This window comes from Hylobates moloch, unplaced genomic scaffold, assembly GCF_009828535.3.
Source record: "Hylobates moloch isolate HMO894 unplaced genomic scaffold, HMol_V3 SCAFFOLD_2, whole genome shotgun sequence".
NCBI classification, from domain to species: Eukaryota; Metazoa; Chordata; class Mammalia; order Primates; family Hylobatidae; genus Hylobates; species Hylobates moloch.
Window position 1 is genome coordinate 150,202,601 of NW_026652277.1, and position 23,315 is coordinate 150,225,915.

The 23,315-nt window shown below is 38.8% G+C and overlaps 3 protein-coding genes across 3 annotated transcripts; all 3 read right to left on the minus strand.

Moving 5' to 3' along the window:
• Window positions 1-2,319: 2,319 nt before the first annotated feature.
• TAAR5 (trace amine associated receptor 5) lies at window positions 2,320-22,983 on the minus strand. The gene is made up of 3 exons (XM_032165849.2): window positions 22,803-22,983; window positions 22,121-22,217; window positions 2,320-3,461 (listed from the first exon to the last, which is right to left on the minus strand). The coding sequence occupies exon 3, from the start codon at window positions 3,412-3,414 to the stop codon at window positions 2,401-2,403; it is 1,014 nt and encodes a 337-aa protein (XP_032021740.1). The 5' UTR covers window positions 3,415-3,461; window positions 22,121-22,217; window positions 22,803-22,983; the 3' UTR covers window positions 2,320-2,400.
• Window positions 8,104-9,147, minus strand: LOC116475977 (trace amine-associated receptor 4-like). The gene has a single exon (XM_032165850.1). It carries the CDS (start codon window positions 9,145-9,147, stop codon window positions 8,104-8,106), a length of 1,044 nt encoding a protein of 347 aa, XP_032021741.1.
• Window positions 21,864-22,895, minus strand: TAAR2 (trace amine associated receptor 2). Its single transcript, XM_032165851.1, is given in 1 exon segment — window positions 21,864-22,895. A coding segment is annotated over 1 exon segment (1,032 nt).
• Window positions 22,984-23,315: the final 332 nt, after the last annotated feature.

Here is a 23,315-nt window from a genome sequence, read left to right on the forward strand (position 1 = left end):
TGAAGCACTAAAGAATACATGGAAAAATATTTTTACAACAATTATTTTTAAATAAGGAGAAAAGTTTGGGGTTAATAGCACTTCTCTCTCTCTCCATATATCTGTATATAAATAAATGGAATAAACCCATTTTAGCTAACTTCATTGACAAAATAAGATTTTTACTCCTTCAATTATTATTATTATTATTACTATTATTAATCATTTTGAGATGGAGTTTCACTCTTGTTGCCCAGGCTGGAGTGCAATGGCACAATCTTGGCTCACTGCAACCTCTGCCTCCCGGGTTCAAGGGATTCTCCTGCTTCAGCCTCCCGAGTAGCTGGGATTACAGGCATGTGCCACCATGCCCGGCTCATTTTGTATTTTTAGCAGAGATGAGGTTTCTCCATGTCGGTCAGGCTGGTCTCGAACTCCTGACCTCAGGTGATCCGCCCGCCTTGGCCTCCCAAAGTGCTGGGATTAAAGGCATGAGCCACCGCGCCCGGCAACTCCTTTAATGATTATTATTGACATGTGAATGGTTGTTTTAAGTATTTGTTTAATGGCTACTTATGTGACTACTGACATATGAATTGCTCTTGAAACACATTCCCTCCTTCATTGTCTAAGTTTACCTACTGAGATTGATACACCTGTATCTGCATCTATAGCTACAGCTATCTGTGCATCTGTAGTTAAGAGGCTTTGAGGCTTTGAACTAATTTATAAAGAAGTTTTTCAAATAAGCAATTATTAATTTGAAAAAATCTCAGTAATAAATATAAAGGAATGGTGATTAGAGGTTTTAGGAAAATATTCAGGAGAAGACAGGCAGGCTGTACATAAAGGTGCTAGTGCCCTTACTAGTAATCGCTGCTGAGAAACATTTGGTTCAATTCCAAGCAAGCACGTGGCATGGGGGCTTGTTTTTATAAAAAGCAAAAACAAAAGCAAAAAGATGTACTGGTGTTCCTGGAAAGATAGCAGGTCTAACTTGTGTGAGAAAAATTTAAAGGAAGAAACAACAAAATGGAAAGATGTGGATAATTATCACTTAACAAAATATTCCAACTATGTTCAGGTTTAAATTATTCAAAAAGATAAGAAAAAACATTCCTTCAAGAATATAATGCTTTTACTCAGTGATTATCACAATGGACAAACCTGGCTGACAAATCTGCTTAGTGCTTGGGTTTTTAGGAGATGAGGTTTCTAAAATGAACATTTTGAGGAAGAGACATTCTAAACACTTGATTATGATTATGAAATATGAAGTGAAATTATGTTTCAAACTAGGTTTCCTGAAGTTAGATTATGCCATGTTTTCACTTAAGAACACAGTAGAAAGGAAATATTACAAACACCTGATTTTAGATGAGGAAACTCTGTGGTGGGAGGAGGGAGGATTCAGAGATTGTCGAAATCTCTCCTGGCTGCTCCGTGTGGCAGAACCAGTGTGAGAACTCAGAAAGCCAGACCTCAGGGCTCTGTTCCTTCCGTTGTTGCATCTTAGTTGTTTCAAGGAAGCAGTGAATGAGGAACCAAATATGTGCACAGTGTTCTGGCTTATCCAGTGGATATTAAGATGATTTCTTGCTCTCCTTTTCCTCTAACATACTATAAAAAAGAACACTTTTACACTGTTGGTGGGACTGCAAACTAGTTCAACCATTGTGGAAGACAGTGTGGCGATTCCTCAGGGATCTAGAACTAGAAATATCATTTGACCCAGCCATCCCATTACTGGGTACATACCCGAAGGAATATAAATCATGCTGCTATAAAGACACATGCACACGTATGTTTATTGCGGCACTACTCACAATAGCAAAGACTTGGAACCAACCCAAACGTCCAACAATGATAGACTGGATTAAGAAAATGTGGCACATATACACCATGGAATACTATGCAGCCATAAAAAAGGATGAGTTCATGCCCTTTGTAGGGACATGGATAAAGCTGGAAACCATCATTCTCAGCAAACTATCGCAAGGACAAAAAACTAAACACTGCATGTTCTCACTCATAGGTGGGAATTGAACAATGAGAACACATGGACACAGGAAGGGGAACATCACACACCGGGGCCTGTTGGGATAGATTAGAGTATACCTAATGTAATGATGATTAATGGTGCACAAACAACATGGACATGTACACATATGTAACAAACCTGAGTGTGACATGTACCTAGAATTAAAAAAGTTTATATATATATTATATATATATATATAAAACATTGAATGTGGGGAGTGCTTTATCCCTTTCCAAATTAAGGAGCTTGTCTTTCTCTTCTACTTAACCCATGGTGTCCTGGAAGCATGCCCACAAACTCAACACCACACAGCCCACGGTCACAGTGCCACTCATCTTTCCTGTGAGGTCCTACTCCTTGCCTGCATTTAGTAGAAGGAATCATTCTTGGTACAAATCAACAGTGCGTGTCTGCGGTGAGAAGACCTTCTGGCTTAGCATGAGTTTCAGTGCCTTCCGAAACCACCGGTAGGAAAAGACATAGATGATGGGGTTGCAGGCTGAGTTGAAGTAAGCAAACCAGATAAAGATGTCAAAGACCAGTGGGGGTGTGATAAAGTGAAGGAGGCTGTCGACCATCGTGTCTATGGTGAAGGGCAGCCAGCACAAGAGGTATATGCCCACAGCAATGCCCAAGGTCTTGGCAGCTTTTCTCTCATGCTTGGCAGCCCCAGCCAGGCTTTTGCTCAATGTGGTAATCTGCTGAGCCTGCCTGGTAGCAACCACAAAGATCTTTACATACAAGCTGATCATAATGAGGCAGGGGACAAAGAACAAAGGGAAGTTTAACCAGCCCCAAAATTTATTGAGCAGCAGCTGGCAACTGCCCACACAAGGCATCTCTTCCAGCCACTGGCTGAGCCTTGTCTCTACCACATCTGTGTAGAGGAAGAAGGAAGTGTATGCTGCGGGCACCCCCCATCCTGCCAGGATGTACCTGAGGGCCACCCTCACTGTGAACTTGGAGGGATAGAGCAGGGGGTCACAGATGGCACAGTGGCGGTCAATGGAAATGAAACAGAGGTGGAAGATGGAGGTGAGGCAGAAGAGGGTGTCCAGGTAGGTGTGCAGGCGGCAGAGGAAGTCCCCAAAGAACCAGCAGCTCTCCACTGAGCGAATGGTGCTGAGGGGCAGCACCAGCAGACCCAGAAACATGTCAGCCAGGGCCAGGGAGAGCAGCAGGAAGTTGGTGGGCGTGTGAAGCGCTTTGAAGTAGGACACAGCAAATGCCACAAATAAATTCCCTAGCACGATAATCAGCAAGCCTGCTGCACAGGCCAGGTAGATGACCAACTGGATGCCCAGAGTATGTACTGTCCTGGGGCAAGACCCATTCACCTGGTAGCAGAATGCCGCAGGATGCTCTTCAGCACCTTGGATGAAGAGAGCTCTCATTTATGGTTTCTACTCTTCCTCTGTCTGAGAACTGGCCACCTTCTCCACTGGGGGGCAAAAATAAAATAAAATAAAATTCTGTCTGCTAAATAATCACAAAGTGAAAATGAAGAGGAGGAAACTAACGTACAGTTTGGAACCTGGTACAGTGCCCCTGGGTACTGAATCAAATGTGCCCTGAAAATCAAATGCAGCATAGTATTCAAAGTTTCATGAGAGTTACTTCTGGTAGCCCTAGTTTATATGACTAGGTACTTTAAAACTAGTGTAGATAGTATTCTTAAAGAAAGAAAAGAAGGATGTAAGCTGAATGTTTCCTCAAAGAAAGCTTGATTACATCAGTAGGTAGTATTAAATAATAGAGAATGTCTCTTACATTTTGATAAGGTATTTTTTGTCAAATGTAAAGTGATATTTAAAGCAATGATCTGAACCAAGTGACCAATTAATTCTTGTTAATAAATTATTCCTTGGAAAAAGTGTAACTTCTAGCTTCTCTCTTTAAGAATTACATACATTGACAATAAAGATAGGAGATTAAGATTTTTAGCTACATGTCAGCTCTTCCTAAGAGAAGAATTCAGCATGCAAATATTAATAATTAAAAGAGTAGAAAATTGCTCTATTTTAGCTTTAAATGCTGCACATTTTATGATGATAACACAAAGTGTTTACACATCTTGGTATAACTATTTGATAGGCAAAATGATTTTATCTATTTAACATCTTAACATAAGTCTGTGAACTATTAACCAAGTCCTAATATATTGAATTCAGGGTTTCTAAGCTACTTACACAGGTAGAAATCAGAATCTCTTCCTGGGAAAAAATGTTTCTTGGAGCAGGTAGACACAGGGAATGTTAGAGTACTCTTCTGTTGGCCACAATGACAGATGTGCAATTAGTTAACGATTTTATACTCTCAATAGAAACTACTCCTTCATGTGCTATGATACAAATAAGCTGTGAAGAGGCACCATGGGACCTAGTTTGCACTATTTGCAAGTCTCAGTTGTTTAAGGTTCCTCCTCAATACAGAATCACTTACCCTGACAATTAATTAGAGATAAAATTTAAAGACAGTGGATGCATATATTCTTTTTTAATTTTTCAGTTCTGGGATGTTTTGAAGGTATTCTTGCCTGCTAATGGCTGCTATATATTCTCTAATTTCATTTTTAGTGAGTTCCTTATTTCTCTTCTGCTTTAGGATTATTTGTGTATATTTCTCTCAACATGAGAAATAGTTGAGAATAATTGATCGTGAGTTTTTTGGTTCATGAAGGGGTGTTTTGTGACTTCCACACAGGATTCATCATTATGTGTTTTTTGTGCACTATATTTTGTGATGGTGAAAGAAAGCATGATAGATGAAGCAGTTCACCTGGAGGAAGAATAGTTAAATTCCTGTTTCATCCTTTCCTGTGCTATCACCTAACCTCTCCCTCTGCTTCCCTATTGGTAAGAGTAGGTACAATTATACCTGTGTAACTTGATTTCACAGGGATATTATCAAGGAAAATAACATGTTGAATCATATTCTGCTCTCTGCCTCTTGATATCGTAGAAGCTGGTATGCCTCTTCATGGTTACAGAGAAACCATTTCACAGTATCAGTCAAACTAAAGTTGTAAAAATGACAGAATTCTAGAGGTGACACCAAATTACATCCATCAGAGGGGCCTGGAAGAGGAGGTGGGCAGGTCAAAAAGAAGGAAGGAGGTTGGTATGCACCTCTCCTTTCTCTACAAATCCATGGCTAAACCCAGTGTTTTCCAAGGCAAAGCTCCCTGTAGCCTGGTGACCGCTGGAATCTTGCCTTATGCCAGCTTCATATGTGTGGAAATAGATTTCTGGCTCCAGAACTTAATCGGACACAAGGAAGGATATTGCATGACTAGGTACCTTGAAACCCCTTTAGCTTAAAAGTCATAATCCACATATAATTGGCTAAGGAGTCCTATGGCTTTATATTTAATTTGACCAAGAACCTGTGAAAAATACAAACAAATGTGCTGTAGCTGGAATAAGGCTGAAGAAGAAACAGGGAAAGGTTTTCTGTTCTGGGATAGATTACATTAAACCTACTAAAATGTAATATGTAACACAATTGTATGATCTCTGTGTCTCAGATTACTTAACACCACTGTGTCCAGTTTTCTCATCTATTAATTGAATATAATACATGATCTATGTCACGATCTTGTTGTGAATATTAATGAGTTAAAATTCATAAAGTGCAGTCTCTGGCATGTAGAAAGTTGAGCTGGGCAGACAAGAGTTCGTGTGGATATCTAGTGCAGATAACTGTTAACCTTCCCAAGTTAGGGCTCTTATCCCTTCTTCCACTGACTTTTAGAAATACATTCCATTACATAACAATCACAGGCAAAAGTAATTGGATTCTGGAACTGCTAAGGTTTCCTGCTTACCTTGGGGATTCATTAATGTTGCAGCAAGCTGCTAAAGGTCTTGAATAGAGGAACACTTTTATTTCTTTTAAATCTCCCCACTGCATCATGTGTAGCCTCCTCTGCACCTTACTTACTAGAAACCAAATTTGTTTTCAAATTACCACCAACTTTAACAAAATCAATTATAATGAGACTGTGCTAATGATGATAACCTGAAATTATGAAGCCAGATGAAAGTGTTCTTAGTGCAAGCTCAAACTGGCAGACTTCACTCAGGTTCAGAGATTCTCTTTCTATAGCCTGTTGTCTATGGACAGTCTTCACCTGCCTTTGAGAGCACATAGGACAGAATAATTCTTGATTCCTCAAAATTTGTCTGATATGATTTGGGTCTGTGTCCCTGTGTAAATCTCATGTCAAATTGTAATCCTCAGTGTTGGAGGTGGGGCCTGGTGGAAGGTGCCTGGATCATGGGGGTAGATTTCCCCTTTGGTGCTGTTCTCTTGACAGTGAGTGAGTTATTACGAGATCTGCTTGTTTACGAGTGTGTAGCAACTCCCTCCTGCCTCTTCCTCCTGCTTCAGCCATGTAAGAAGTGCCTGCTTTCCCTTTGCCTTCTACCATAATTGTAAATTCCCTGAGGTTTCCCAAGCCATTCTTCCTGTACAGCCTGCAGAACCATGAGCCAGTTAAACTTCTTATTTATAAGTTCTTATTTATAAGTTACACTTGGCCTAGCTCCACTCTGCACCTGGCTCTTCTTCCTCTCTGCCGACATTGCTAAGCAACAGTGGTCCCAGGTCTACCACTGAATTCCTGCATAAGGATTGCAGAACAGTAGCTACCCAGAGGCAACAGCTTACCGCAGACTTTGCCACATGCCCTGTCTTTGCAATTTCACCTCAGTGGGTGAAAGTACTTGCTCAAACTTGCTTCCTCATGCTGATCTTCAGGAAGTTGGCTTAGTGACCCCTTCTCTGATGCTCTAACTCCACTTCCCCAGCTTTCCCTTGACTCTAATAGAGGCTCTGGTTCCCTTACCAAACCTGATGCTACAGTCTTTTGGTCAAAAATGCAGGCAGTCTCTCCACACCCCCATGCCAGGCTAAATTTTCCTCTGCCATGTTCTCGTGGCTTCTTGTGCCTGGCTCTGTCATAACACAGTATAACTGAGCAGCTACGGTCTCTCCTATGAAGTCAAAATTCCCTTGAGGCCAGGGTTTGAGTTTTATTTATCTCTGAACTGCAAGCAATCAGAGCAACACTTGGCACATAGTAGGTGCTCAATAAATATTCATTGAACGGAGTGGCTTTTAATACAGAGAGCAGGTATCATGGAAGTTACCATTCCTCCTGAGATAATGGCTACTCTGCTCAACTTAGATGAGTCCTGGGAAGAGGAGATTTGATTTAGGAATGAAAATGGCTGCTTCACTCTCCTTGGCCTAGCCTAGGAAGAGCACGTGGAGCTGTTTTGAGACACAATTGAGCTAATGTTTGTGGACACCCTTGTAAAGTTCAGTCTGGGAGGATAATGAATATATGTACACACACGAAAGACATGGATACATCCCCACTATGTGTACACGCAGGTTGCATACATACATGGATCAAAAGTGTATATTGGGAGAAAGAAAGCATATTTCCCCAAACTCTTTATTCATTTATCTCATTTAGTAAGACAGTCCAATTTTATCAAATATTGCAAATCTCACATCAATTCTTTCTGAAAAAGGGTTTAAGCCAAAATCATTATAATTGGAAGTAACTACAACTGTCTGTGTCCTTCTCCCTTTCCACATCAATAGCATGCTCCATAACTCAGACTTCCTGTATGCTCAGGCTCTCTCCCACTCCCCTAACAAGCAATAACAATCTCAAGAAAGATTTAGATAAACTCAGATATACATGGCTGTCGATGATTGTGGAAACCAACTTTGCTTTTTCATCTGATGTTTTCAAGTTAAAGTAAGAAAATCTCTATATGATTTAAGCCAAAAGACTAAAATTCTAGATCCCTAATTTGGAATTTCAGGAGTCAGCAAGACTTGGGAGAGATTCTTTTTATTGGAGTTGTCTTTCCCCAAAGCCCAGAAATGGAACGCTTTGGTAGCTTTAGTATACCTGGAAGGCTCATATATGACTCCTACCTAGATGTTCACTACGCCAACTGGAAGGATCTCCTTATTTAGTCAATTCATGCCCCTACTTGTGTGGAGAAAGGGCATCCAAGATTCCCCACCAGAAAAGAGTCCTATTGAATGAGGAACACAGCCTAAGCATGGGCAGGAAACAGGCTTAGGGTGGAAGAGTCAGGGTGGAAGATCTTGCCTGTGACAATCATCCTCAATGCCTTGCGAAACCAAGGGTAAAACATGCCATATAAAATGGGATTGAAAGCGGAGTTGAAATAGCCTAGCCAGAGGAAGACATTGTACAGATCTTCAGGGGTTGTAAAATTAATGAAAGGATCTGTGATCGTCAATACAAAGAATGGCAGCCAGCACAAGACAAACACTCCCATGACTATGCCTAAGGTCCTGGTGGCCTTGCTTTCTGTTTTAGAGGATGCCTTTTTTTTGCTTTCTGACCCAGCCTGTTTAGTCCTAGAACCTGTGCAGATTTGCTTAGCATGCTTCCTGGCTACTGTAAAAATGTGTATATAAATTCCCACCGTGATTGTCCCAGGGAGAAAGAAAGATATAAAGGAGGCCAGTACCCCCCAGAGCTTATTAAATATTAACACACACAAACCTGTGCAATCAATGGCTGCAACAAACTCTTCTGCACCAATTATGTTTAGTTTTGAGAATACCAGGCCAAAGGCAAAAAGGATGGGAATGGACCAACGGATGAGTAGAAAGAGTTCTATGACAGGGATGGTAATTCTGGTGACATATTGCAATGGGTCACAAACAGCATAGTAACGGTCAACTGAGATGAAGCAGAGGTGAAAAATGGAGGCGGTGCAGAGCATGATGTTGCAGCAGCTGTGGACTTTGCAAAAGAGGTCTCCAAAATACCAACAGGACTCGATGGATCTGATCATACTGAAGGGCATGACCACAAAGCTCAGCAAAAAGTCAGTGATGGCCATGGAGAGGATCAAGAAGTTGGTCGGGGAGTGGAGCTGCTTAAAGTGAGCGATGGAAATCATTACGATCATGTTGTCCAGCATAGTCATCACTATAGCCCCGATCATGACCAGGTACATGGCCCAGACACTCAGCACTGGCCTCACATTTCTAGGGCACGAATTGTTAACTGAACTAAAGCAAAATTGTATTGTTGGGAGGTTCTGAGGGTCAGGCAAATTCATCATCTTTGTCTCATGGGTACTATGAATCTTGTTCAAAAGTGCTGTGTTCCTCTCAGTTCTGTGTGAGAAAGAAACAGTAAAACAATACAAATCACCAGCAGCACAGCTTTTTTCAGAGGCCAAACTAAGCCCACATGTACAATCCAAATATGAATTCCCTACTGACCAGGAGCACTGCTTCCTAAAACTTTGCATGCATACAAGTCACCTAGGGATCTTTTTAAAACACAGATTCTGATTCTGGGGGAGGGCTGAGAGTCTGCATCCAAGCTCTCAGGAGATGCCAGAGTTGTTAGTCCAAGGACCTCCCCTTGAATAGGAAGGGGCTAAAGAAAACTGGATTGCTGTTAGGTCATCGTCATCTCAGTAATACAGGTGAACGCACGTTCCAGTTGCCCTAATATTAACCTTACTCAGGATTCCAAATCCGTAGGAGGATTGAGTTTTTCCTGTCCCACGTACATTGGACAGTTTTTAAACAATAAAAGCTCCTCAAGGATTATGAAGAACTGTGGAACTATTATTTAATGTTTAGCTTAAACAATAATTATGATCTGAAGACTATGCTGATGCTTCTTTTTTAACTTTATGTGTGAGCATTTGCCAGTGATTTCCATCCTGCCACTTATGACGTACTATCAGATTAAGGAAACATTTATCTCTCCAGTGTGGAGAACGACATCGTTTTTAGAGTTTTGAGCTATATTATGGCAAATTAAAAATATACTAAGGATCACAAAGTTATACATGAATAATCAAAAATATAAAGGAAAAACCCACAAATAACAGATTCTATAAATCTGTGGCTTATCTCCTTTCATTTAGCAGCTGTATTCATGAATTCAAATTCAAGTTGAGGTCCTCTTCCCGTTTTTGTCTTATATTCGTAACATATGTGATACATGTGAGTGCTCATTGTTTAATCTATCATTTTGTATAATTAATGCCATTGCCCTTATAATGTGAAAATAATGGGACTGACTCATCCAGAGTATGACATGGTTTGATTTGTTTTTTCCAGTGCCGGAGCTGGATGTGTAATTCTGGTGAGCAATGCGATCTAAAGCCAGTTGAAACGGACTTTGGCCTGAGAATAGGCTAAAACTGAATGGTCCTTTGGGAAAATGAACCCACAAGCACGTCCTCACCAGATTTAACTGAAAAAGACATTAATAAAAATACAAGTACCTTTAAAAATACTATTTTCACTATTTGCTACAATAGCTTAGCAATTATCTCCAATATCTGTGTATTATTTGAAATGTTAACATTATGATGTGTTTTATTTGCTCTGGATATAGTAACTTGATTTATTAAATTTTTTAGGGTTTTTTTTTTAAATACCAATGACATATTATATTTCAATTAAGTTGTACTTGAAACACCAAGCCATAGGGAAATAAAATGTAAGAAGAACAAAGATGTGTTCAGCTCCATAAAGTGCAGACTAGCAATCAGAATACACAGAATAAATTGTTTGCTAGTCAGTTTGGTTCTAATAAAAGGCTGCAAATAATCAAATCTTAATATCTAATACTTTATTTAATAAGTTAAATTTAGCCTGCTCTTTATCTCCCCTGCATTTGTAATTTAAAAACTTTCCTCAATTCTTTTTAAATTCTTTTAAAAATCAATCTTTAAGAAAGCTAACAACTACAAAGTCACTTCAGCATTTCCACTATATATTCATAAATAGAGCATTCCCCATACAAAATTTTACATTTCATTATACAGTTTTTAAAGTTTTAACTTCCAAGTTTGAAAATCTAATCACTGAAAGAATATAATTTAACCTCCTCGGTTTGTAAAGTGAATTTATTTGTTTATTTATTTGAAAAACATCGCATGAAACAACTTATAGAAATTAACAGTATTCTCTCATGTATTAGTTACATATACTAAGGAAATGGTTAAACATTTAAGTGTTAGATTAAGACAAGAAGATAGAGTAAGACACACACATATATGTTTAAAATTATTACATGGGTGAATTGTTAAGGTAATGTCAAAGATAAGAATAATTTCAAACTCCTATCTTAAGCTCTTGGTGAAAAGTTATGAAAACAAGTAACCACATGCAAATATGACTGCTGGCTTGCTTGTTTGCTAAAGGGAACTGATTATAAAATTAAATCAAGTTGGAGTTTTGTTTATTATTTAAAACTTCACAGAATAAAGATTCCTTTTATTTGGAGATTCGCCTTCAGAAAAGATAGATACAGCATTTTTTTTAGACAAAATAAAATAAAGTTAAGCCCTTTATGGCATCTCACTTTTATCATGGGATATTATTGTGCCTTTTTCTCTTTTTTACCAATAACATTTCCCCCAAGCATCAGCAACAAAGGGCTAAATTAATTACAACATTGCAAACAACCACCCATGGAAATTATTAGTTATTTCTTCTAGGAGGCAGAAAGAAACATTCGTTGACAATTCTGGAGAGAAGAGCAAGAATTGCATAGCTTTTTCATTTAGATGTGTTCTTTAAGGCAGAAGACGATAGACTAATGAAACAGAAACAAGAACTCTGAAATAATAATTTTGAAAATGTAAACAATTATTGGAATTTCAAGGAAAAGGGGATTTATGCAATACTTTTTTTCTCCAGTACTAGAATCCTAAAATTATGTTAGTGTACACATATATCCATCAAATAAGAAGGGGGAAATATAGCTCAACTAGTTCAGCAACACATTGTAAATAAAATTAGGAGAGGACATATCATACCTGCTTTATCAGGCATGATTTTTCTCCTACTGGTTACATAGCCCAAACAATCTACTTCTGCGGCCATTTTCACAAAAATAATTTTGTCTTATTTTGATATATCTCATCCCTACAATAGTGGCATAGGTAAGGGAAATTATTGGTAAATTAGATTTAAGAAAGATTTCCTGTGGGTCTTCCCATCATTGTTTCTTTCAAATCTCTGTGATTTAAGAAAATGACCCAGATTTATTTTTACGGGTCAGTATTTTAAGAGGGGTATCTTTCAACATGCAAAAATAGCAAACGAAGAAAATAAACCTATCTGTTTTTTTTCTGTCCTGATATATTCTCCTTTGGCTTGCCAAAATTTGGCTAATGAGGCTGGTGAAATGAATATCATTGAAAGGTGAGTTATCTGTTACACTACGGTTTCTTACCAAGCAAATTTGCACTGTGTTCTCTCGTTGTCCGCCCAGCTCCTTTCCTAGGAACTTGGGGCCACACCATTGTAGGTAGGGTCCTAGTAGGCTGTGCTGTTACCAATATTTATGCCTAAAATATGCCTCTAGGGGCAGTGTCCTAGGTCCTGCTTTTGACCAGTGTGTCTTTTCACAAGCTTCAGTGTGCTGCCAGCAAGAGATTATAGTAAGTCACCAGAGAAATGGCTCCGGGAGGGAGCTTCAGTTCTGTGCAAACATTGCTATGACCTCAGAGGGACAACAAGGACTAGCCTCACACAAGGCCAAAGGTAGGAAGAATGAAAAAGAGGGAAGGAAGGGAGGAAGAGAGGAAGAGAAGAAGGACAGGAGAGAGGAGAAAATGTAGTTGAAATACAACCCATGCTTCGTCCACTTATTACCAAATGCTTGATAATGCATTGATTCCATGAATTCTTTAATCTCTAGTGAAAGTTTGACTCATTTATATCTTTTCTTTCTCCTGCCATGCAAAAGTCAGTGATAGTCCTTCATACTGCAGTTCTTTTAAGTTCATAATTTTTCAAATAAAGGTCCTAGCCCAAGCTAAATGCAAAAAGAACAAGGCTTCAACACAACTGGATGAAAAGGGGACTCTTCGTCACCACGACGGTATTTTCATGATCACTGGGGAAGACATTTCCATTAGTGTGCCATCATTCCAAACACTAAGCTTCAAGGAGTTTCCATTGATAATTTTATTACTCATCAACACCACACAGTTGTTTTACTTAAATACACAACACTTTGGAGAACAGCAAAGCTTTTCTTTTTTTATTTGACAGAGTCCCTCTCTGTCACCCAGGCTGGAGTGCAGTGGTGGATCTCGGCTTGCTGCAACCTCCACCTCCCAGGTTCAAGCAATTCTCCTGCCTCAGCCTCCCGAGTAGCTGGGATTACAGGCACCTGACACCATGCCCAGCTGATTTTTGTATTTTTAGTAGAGATGGGGTTTCACCATGTTGGCCAGGCTGGTCTCGAACTCCTGACCTCAGGTGATTCACCTGCCTCGGCCTCCCAAAGGGCTGGGATTACAGGCATGAGCCACCGCTCTGCTCCCAGCCCAAAGCTTGTTCTTCTAGAAATAGAAACGAATTATTCATATTTAAGTCAACCGGTAAGGACTCACTTTATTATGTCCTCTGAGGATATTCTTCATGAAATTAAATGCCTTCGTGAATGGGGATGGCTGGAAATGTTGGATTTCCTTCATATGCTCATCTAGGTTTATAAAACTTCTCTTTCCAAATTTCTGTCCTATACTAATTACTTAATAGTATATTTTTATAAATTTTGATTGCTTCAGTCAGGGTCCAGTCAGGAGAATAGAATGGAAAATTTTTATTTCAACAGAAAGAAGTTAATTTAGAAAATTAGTTTAAAATACATCTGAAAACTTAAAGATCAAAAAGCATTTGTAAACAAACAAAAAATAAACCAAAAAATCCCTGCTGAGGTTACTACTAATAGTAACTGTAGGAGGCAGCTACCTCCCTAGATTGGGGAAAGAAGTAGTGGTTGAATTATCAGAACCTAGAAGCACAGAACAGGGGCCCCTCAGAATGTGTTCTCAGACTCCTGAGGGAAGGATGCTACCCAGCTACAGCTGGTTCCTCAGGAGTTTGGAAAGAGTCCTCTTATAGAGGCAAATTATTATTATTATTATTATTATTATTATTATTATTATTATTGTTTAAATTCTTTTACCTAAAGAGCTGGTTCATTATTGTTTACAGTTTGACAATAATGTAAACATTTACATGCCTTCCTTGAGGGAGAAGATCTATTAATGGCTTTAGGTATTTGGCCAGGTCCAGGTCCAGGAAAGAACTCAAATGTTTCAATGGTATTTGGCTAAATAAGATGATTTGGCATGAAGATGACTCCTCAATGCTCTCCCAACCTGACAGCTTAATGCACAGGCTCTGAACTCCCCAATCGGCCACTAGGAGGAATTGCTCTGATAGCAATGCTGGAGCTCCATGGAGAATAAAATGACTCCTGGAATCGCAGGATTTAATGATTTCTAAAAGTAGGAACAACAAAGGTTAATTTGTAAAAGGAAAAACAATTACATGCTTTGGACATTAAAAAGACATGGTCTTTCCTTGAGATTACCATACCAGTAAACCACTCTTAACTGCTCATCCCCAAAGAATAAAAAAACTAATGTAGAATGAAGATAAAAGGACAAAGTAAACAAAAAGAAAAAGAAAGAAGGAAGGAAGAAAGGAAGGAAGGAAGGAGGGAGGGAGGGAAGGAGGGAAGGAAGGAAGGAGGGAGGGAAGGAGGGAAAGGAAGGAAGGAAGGAGGGAAGGAGGGAAGGAGGGAAAGAAGGAAGGAAGGAGGGGAGGAGGGAAGGAAAGAAGGAAGAGACAAAGAAAGAAAGAACAAACACACCAGACCAACAGGTACTCATAAACCGAAATCTTGAATTTTTAATAGAATTTTTTCTCATACACTAAATAACAAATAAATCTGAATTAAATACAAAATTCTGATTCAAATCAGATTTCTTTTACTTTATTGGGCAAAAGCCTTGCAAAATATATATTCATCTGTCCACGTGTTTTATTTTCTCCCACCAGAATGCAGATAGCTAAAGGACAGGGTTTAATTCTAGCTTACCATTGTGTTCTGTGCTATATCCCCCTTGGTGGGCAGCAAGAAATATGTACTGTACTCAACCACAGAAGAAGCAGTGTTATAATACAATCATCGACATGCAGTAAAATAAATTTCAAAAAATCAAACAACCACGGTATTTACTGATGCATTCTCATAAAGAAATATGTTTGTGGATATTTATTGTAACATTATTTGTTGTAGCGAAAGACCAGAAACAGTAGGGATCTAGTTAAATAAATTAGGATACTTCCAAATAATAGAATATTCTGTAGACTTTTCAAAAAATTTGGCAGGTCTATGTTTACTGACATAAAATGAAACTCTAATATGTGACAGTTGTAAAACAACCAAGATTAAAATTAGCATGTATAATATTTTGCCATTTTTTACAAGTGTGTGGGAGCAATATGTACATACATGATTGTTTACAGATAGGCCTGTGTTTCTTACATGTCTTAAAGAAGTGTCTGCCTCCGAGGAGGATGGCTGAAAGAACAGAGAACAGAGATTAAGGAGAGACTTATTTTTTAGTGTATAGACTTTGACTCTTTTTGAATTTTTTGAATTCAAAATATTTTTTGAATGAATGTGCTAGATTTTTTAGATTATGATTTTTAAAATAAGATTTTCTTTATTTTTATTTTTATCAAATTCTATTTAATTTAACTTAATTTAATTAAAACTTTATTTTAGCTGTAGTCTATTCTATTTTTTTTTTTTTTTTTTTATTATACTTAGCTGTAGTCTAAAGCAGCCATCCCCAACCTTTTTGGCACCAGGGACTGGTTTCATGGAAGACAATATTTCCACAAATGAGGTGGGGGAGGATGGTTTTGGGATGACTCAAGCACATTCTATTTATTGTGCACTTTATTTCTATTATTACTTTGAAAATATATAATGAAATAATTATACAACTCACCATAATGTAGAATCGGTGGGGGCCCCGAGCTTGTTTTTCTATAATTAGATGGCTCCATCCAGGGGTGATGGGAGACAGTGACAGATCCTCAGGCATTAGGTTATCATAAGGAGTGTGCAACCTACATCCCTTGCATGCGCAGCTCACAATAGGGTTCATGCTTCTATGAGAATCTAATGCTGCCACTGATCTGACAGGCAGTGAGCTCAGGCCATAATGTGAGCAATGGGGAGCTGCTATAAATGCAGTACAGATGCAGCTTTGCTTGCTTGCCTGCCCCTCATCTCCTGCTATGTAGCTCAGTTCCTAACAGACCAAGGACTATTACCCATCCGTGGTCTGGAGGTTGAGGACCCCTGGTCTAAAAGACCCTTATCTTTAAGTTTGTGAAGCCTTGGAATTAGGCATAGAAAATGACAATGTACAAGTAAAAACACTTTAAGAACATTCTGGAGCTCTAAGACCTTTAGAAGTCAAAAAAAAAAAAAAAAAAGACAATACCAAAAAAATAAATACTGATCAGAAAGGATTAGGGCTATGGATTAAAAAAAAAGTTTTGTTTTATTTTCATAAGGGTTTGCAGCAGGTTGTACATGAACCAAAGAGCTCATAAAACTGCAAGCAGTTAACCTCAGCCTCATTGAGATGTTTCAGACAACATTGCAATAAGAAACATGGCCCCGCTCCAGTTCAGCGACAAAGGGAGTTAAGAAAATTGTCTGCCAGGCACGGTGGCTCCAGCCTGTAATCACTTTGGGAGGCTGAAGTTGGGAAATTGCTTGAGCCCAGAAGTTTGAGACCAGCCTGAGTAAGATGGTGAGATCCCATCTCGACTAATAGTAAAAAATTAGCCTGGTGTGGCAGTATGTGTCTGTGGTTTCAGCTACTTAGGAGGCTGAGGTGGTAGGATAGCTTGAGCCTAGGGATGTCAAGGCTGTAGTGAGCCGTGATTGTGCCACTGCATTCTAGCCTGTGTGACAGAGTAAGACCGTATCTCAAAAAAAAAAAAAAAGAAAAAGAAAAAAAGAAAGAAAAGAAAATTGTCGGCAATTATTTGGGACAAATCTAATGATGCAAAATTAGTATTCTTATTTAGTACAAACAATATATGGTGAATCAAAGCCAGTTCTTCCCATTGTAAATCTTGGGATATGTGCATTTGCAGGAATGTATTATATGCATATTATTAACACATTTTCTCTCTCAAAAAAAAAGAAATGACAAGGGAAATAAATATCGCTTGTATTCATTTTGGAAATGATCTTTATATATTTGTCATTTATAATATTCATAATGTTTAAGAGAATTTAGCATGTTAAAAGACTTAAAGTAACTTTTTGATTACCACTTAGAATATATTATTAAATAGTTGATCTAGACATAGTTTTTAAGTTGAAAGGCACAAGAGAAGTTTAAAATGTTTATAAAAGGTATTATAATTTTAGGAATCTTCAAATTCACTGTATTTGTAAGTCAGTCATTAAATTTACAATTTAAGTATTATGGAAGTTTTTATGTGTCTGATAATTAAATCATCAGTAAGAGAACTTGAGCATTTTAATGTAATAAATTCAAATAAAATATTAAGTGAATTCAATTCACTAGTCTGTAATTGTCACTTGAGAGGTGTTAAAAGTTGCTAAATGTATATACAGAATAACTTCTGCTTATAAGTTATAATCATAAGTTAAATAAAGTTTATAAATTATAAGTTAAATAAAAGTTATATGTTAAGTGAAATTTTAAGGAAGAGCTAGGTTTTTCAATATTATTTTATAAATGAAATATTGGTTATAAAAGCCAAAATAAAAACCAAAATTACTTTAACATATCTTTTCTTTTCTTTTCATTTTTTCTTTTTCTTTTTCTTTTTTTTTTTTTTTTTTTGAGACAGAGTCTCTCTTGGTCTCCAGGCTGGAGTACAGTGGCACGATCTAGGCTCACTGCAACCTCTGCCTCCCGAGTTCAAGCAATTCTCCTGCCTCAGCCTCCTGAGTAGCTGGACTACAGGAGCACGCCACCATGCACAGCTAATTTCTGTATTTTTAGTGGAGATGGGGTTTCGCCATGTTGGCCAAGACGGTCTTGATCTCTTGACCTCAGGTGATCCGTCCGCCTCAGCCTCCCAAAATGCTGAGATTACAGGCGTGAGTCACTGCACCAGGCTGATGTATCTTCTCTACATGCAAAAAGAACACAGAAAACTCAAACTGACAAACTGATCTTAAAAATTAAAAAAGAAATTAGCCAAATGGAAGAGGATGGTGAATAGCCCCCCACATAGGGCAAATGGGGCGAATGACTAAATGAGGGGGCAATGATTCCTTCAGAGGAGTGTGCAGCTGAGAGGAGAGATTCGATGTGCAAGGACAAAGAAGACCAAATTGAGTACGTGCAAAACTTGATGCCATCGGGAAGAATTTCAAAACTTTATCTCAGAGCAAAGAAAAGCTATCTTTATCAGGTCCAACAGGAAACAGATGGCACAGTCAACCTGGGTGACTGAGGAGAGTTTAATAAAGGACCATTTACTAGGGTGTGGTGTGGGCAGTGTTTAAGGAAACCAGGAAAAAGCAGTCTTATAGCCAGCGGCAGCAATAGCAGGGAACCACCACCTCAACTAGACCGGAAGTGTCAGGGGAAGGAAGCAGTTATGGGAATTTTGAGAGGATGACTGCCTGGAGAGGGACTCCAGATGGCCTTTCCTAGAGGAACACAACCAGCCCCAGGGCAATGTAGCAGAAAGGTTGCCTGGGATAAGTACCCGATTTCACCCTCCTTCCACCAGCTGATCTCCTGCAGGTGCTTCCCAATGGTAAACTGTCATCTGAAACCCTGAGCAGGAGAACTCCTTAATCCAGTTTGTACAGGCCAGCCCCTTGCCCAGACTGAGTGGAGAAGGCTTGGGGTCTATAAAAGGATCTAGCATAGAAACTGTTTAAAATACTTAAGAGAAAATTGTCAATGCCAGATAACTGTGCAGAATCGATTGGAAAGCTGTGAAACGGGAGGGAAGAAATCAGGGGTGGGAGGGAAGGCATGTTACAGATGAATTTCCAAATGAATATTTATATTCTTTAATGAGTACTCAATGTCTATCTTAATGAATATACACAGATTCCATATAAACTTACAGCTATAGGTTTCATTCAGGTAGTTAGCTAAGTCTATCCAAATAGATTACCACACACCTATCTAGGTATATCTATATCTACAGACAGTTCTCATTCTAACAGCCATGTGCCAATGTCCCAACTGAAGCCAGCTGTCCCTATACTGCTCCCTCCCCTCTTTAAATCCTCTAATGCTGCTTCCAGAATAATACATGGGCACACACACATGCACACACACATACACACACACACAAACATACACACTGTGAAGTTTTTAGAGTAAAGAAGTAGACACTACCTGGGTAATGGGATTATTTATATCCCAAACCTCAGCATCACACAATATACCTATGTAACAAACCTACACATGTACCCCCTGAATCTTAGATAAACATTGAAATTATTTTTAAAAGAGACTTATGCACCTGTATGTTCATCTCAGCACTATTCACAATAGCAAAGACATGGAATCAACCCAGGTGCCCAAAAACAGTTGACTGGATAAAGAAAATGTGGTATATATACACCATGGAAGACTATACAGCCATCAAAAGAATGGAATAGCATCCTTTGCAGCAACGTGTATGTAGCTGGAAACCATTATCCTAAGCGAACTAATGCAGTAACAGAAAACCAAATACTGCCTATTCTCACTTACAAGTGGGAGCTAGACATTGGGTACACATGGTCATAAAAATGGTAAAAGTAGACACTGGGGAATACAAGAGAGGACAAGGAGGGAAGTAAGCATTGAATAAAACTACCTGGAGTTCACTATACTCACTACCTTGAGGACGGATTCATCCATTCTCCAAACATCGGCATCGCGCGATGTACCTAGGTAACAAACCTGATCATGCATCTCCTGATTCTAAAATTAAAGTTTAAATAAATATCCCTCCAAATTAAACAAGTAAATAAGTAGAGAAACAAATAAGAATTTTTAAAACAGGAACTGAAAAGAAGCCAAAAGTAGAAGGACCACTGGGTATAAACAATCTATCACTACAGAAGCAGAGAAAGTTAATTTTAATGTCCTCACCTGTGAAGGGAGAGGCATGACTGGGTGATGTCTACTGTCCTATGAGACTATCAAGAAGAAGGTGCTTGGCGGTGGTTCTCACCTTAATGTCCCTTCCTAGATAGAGCCAAATTGTTCAAATGGAGATCAGCCCTTAGACTGGATTATCCTTTGGTAATTATGCAAAGGTAAATATCCTTTGGTAAAAATGAGAATATTTTACTGCTATCAATTATGCATTTATTAGGCACATTTACTTTTTGCCTAACAAGTAGAGGGAATAAAAACTGTAACAATGGTGACAGGGAGGTAGCCCTTACTGAATTATAATGCCCTTCGAGATGGAAGTTGAGCCTGGATAGTTTTCCGTGATTGGATCTAGGACAAAGAGTATCTGGGTATTGGGAGAAAAGAACTTAGAAAAGAGACACGAAAAAAGACAAAATTAAAATTTCCTATTTCAAAGTTTGACCTAAGGCTGACCTTGGTCAGGAAAAGGGGAACATTCCGCTGGGTACACTGGGGGTCGATCATGCCTGTAATCCCAGCACATTGGGAGGCTGAGGAGGGCAGATTGCTTGAGCCTATGAGTTCAAGACCAGCCTGGACAACATAACGAAACCCTGTCTCTACTAAAACTACAAAAGCTAGCCGAGTGTGATGGCGCACACTTGTAATCTCAGCTACTTGGGAGGCTGAGGTGGGAGGATTGCTTGAGCCCAGGAGGCAGAGGTTGCAGTGAGCTGAGATTGTGCCACTGGACTCCAGCCTGTGTGACAGAGTGAGACCCTGTCTCAAAAACAAACATACAAAAAAACTTTAAAATTAAAAGAAGGAAGAAAAGGGAACATTCTACTCTCCTTCTCCTTCTCCTCTTCTCCCTCCTACAACATAATCCCAGGTATGAGGGGATGTGGACATGACTGACATGTGTGCTCATGTATTTCCCAATTCATGAAGGTTCTGTTGATCTCTTAATGCTTCACAGAAAAATCACTGAAAAAATTTTCACCAAAGTTAATGATCTGATTTAGATCATAGGTATCATGGTGTGGTGAAATTTGTTTGGGGGTGCCCTAAGGAAGACTTTTGGAGAAGGTGGTTGAAACAAGCACAAGGAGAGACCTTGTGACTGCTGGCCAATCATGGAGACATACCAAGGAGATTAAGATGCTAGAGAAACAGGAACCAGAAAGTCATTTCAAATGTAAACCACAAAGTAAATAATCGCAAAGGCAAAAGCTCAAACTGCATATGTTGATTCATAATCAACCTGCTTCACCTATGGAAAACTCTTTGTAGTGAGCCTAAAGGTATCAGAAAATAACTGAATAATTTATAAAATGATGGTTAATGATTCTCCCGAGACAGATGATAAGGCAGGGCACTAGTTGATAATAAAGGCCGACCTTAAGGCACACTTCCTTCATGGACCCACAGGCTGCAATGATCTTCCTTTTCCTGAATTCCTAGAATGATATCAGATGGGAACCAAAGCCAACACTTTAAAAAAAATTCTTATATTGCTTTTTAATTGTCTCATGTATGTAAATCTAGGCCGACTTATTCTGAACTGTTTTATATTTCTTTTGTACATTTTCCCCATCAGTCAGAGGTGAGTGGGATTGGAAGTGAGTTAACAATTAACAAACAATTGAGTAACTGATTTACTAGTCAAAGATAGTGAATGTACCTCTTGTGTAGGTGATAGAACACTTACGTCGATTACTGAAATTTAACAGTATCATGTTTGCAGTGATCTGGGGATGTAAGATATGTGCTGCAAGTCAAAATAATAACAATCTCATTTGCAACATTCTATTCACTTTTGCAGCAGCTTTTTATTAATGTGCTTCAGGAAACAAATTTGCAGTTTCTGAATGGGAGCTAAATATTTTTCCTGACACTATGTACTTGAGCGCTTTCTGAAACCATGGATAAAAAAAGCCATGAATAAGAGGGTTGCAAGTAGAGTTGAAGTACCCGAGCCACACTAAAAGATCCAATATTAGTATGGGAGTGGAGTAGTCTAGGTATGGGTCTATCAGAACAGCAAGAAAACAAGGCAGCCAGCAAGCCAGAAATACCCCCATTATTATACCCAGGGTCTTCGCTGCTTTCCTGTCCTTTTTCTTGGATAGGTGTTTTTTCACTGCCCCCTTTGTGTTTTCAGGCACATGGCTGATGACTCGAGCATGCTGTTTGGAAACAATAAAGATTTTGCCATAAATACCAACCATGATGGAGCCAGGGGTAAAGAAACATGTAGTGAACAATATTGTCCCCCAAAATTTGTTGAAAGTAAGGGCACAGAAATTGAAGCAAGCAACAAGTATCTTACAGCTCTGCATACCGGAAACATTGGACTCGGATAGAACTAAACCAAAAGAAAAAAGAGCAGGAACTGACCAGCAAAATGCCAGCAGTCACTTTATGGTGGTGTTCGTCATTCTAGTTGTGTAATGTAAAGGGTAACACACGGCATAAAATCGGTCAATAGCGATGGAACAGAGGTGGAAAATGGAGGTCAGGCTGAGCATCATGTCAAACCTCGTGTGGAATTTACAAAAGCCATCCCCAAAGTACCAGCAGCTCTCCACTGATCGCACCATGCTGTATGGCATAATGACAAAACCCAGCAGAAAGTCCGTGGTTGCCATGGAGAGGATCAGAAAGTTTGTGGGAGAGTGAAGCTGTTTGAAATGCGATATGGAAACCATTATAACCGAGTTTCCAAAAATAGTGATAATCATGGCTCCAGTCATAACTGAATACATTACCACCCGGACATGAAAAGAGCGGTTGGTGGGAGGACAAGATTTATTTACAAATTTTGGACAACTGGATAGGTCTTCGGGAATATAAGTTAGATCCATGGTGCTTTATCACTTGAAATTTCTTTCCAGGAGGATGAGTCTCTGTTTCTTCTCTTCTTAAAATGATTTCAGTAAATTTCAGCTCCTAATAGTACAAGATTTTTCAAAGTTATCTATTATTAATTCACTTCAATTGTAATGTATTTAAATATTTTAAATTATATCAACTGTGTTTGCTTTCTGAGTTACTTGGTGCATTAGAAAAATGACAATTTTCGCTGTGTATTCTTTCCTGTGTTATTCTATTTAATTCTATTTCATCCATCTATCCATCCATCTATCCAACATAGGTTTATCTATTGACTGCTTTATTCCTGATAAGGAATTGGGAGATTTTCAAGAATTTTTGGTCAACTTTCACTTGGAACAGACACATTCCTAGAAACTGTTTTGAATGTGGCTGCTAACATCTCTTGCATC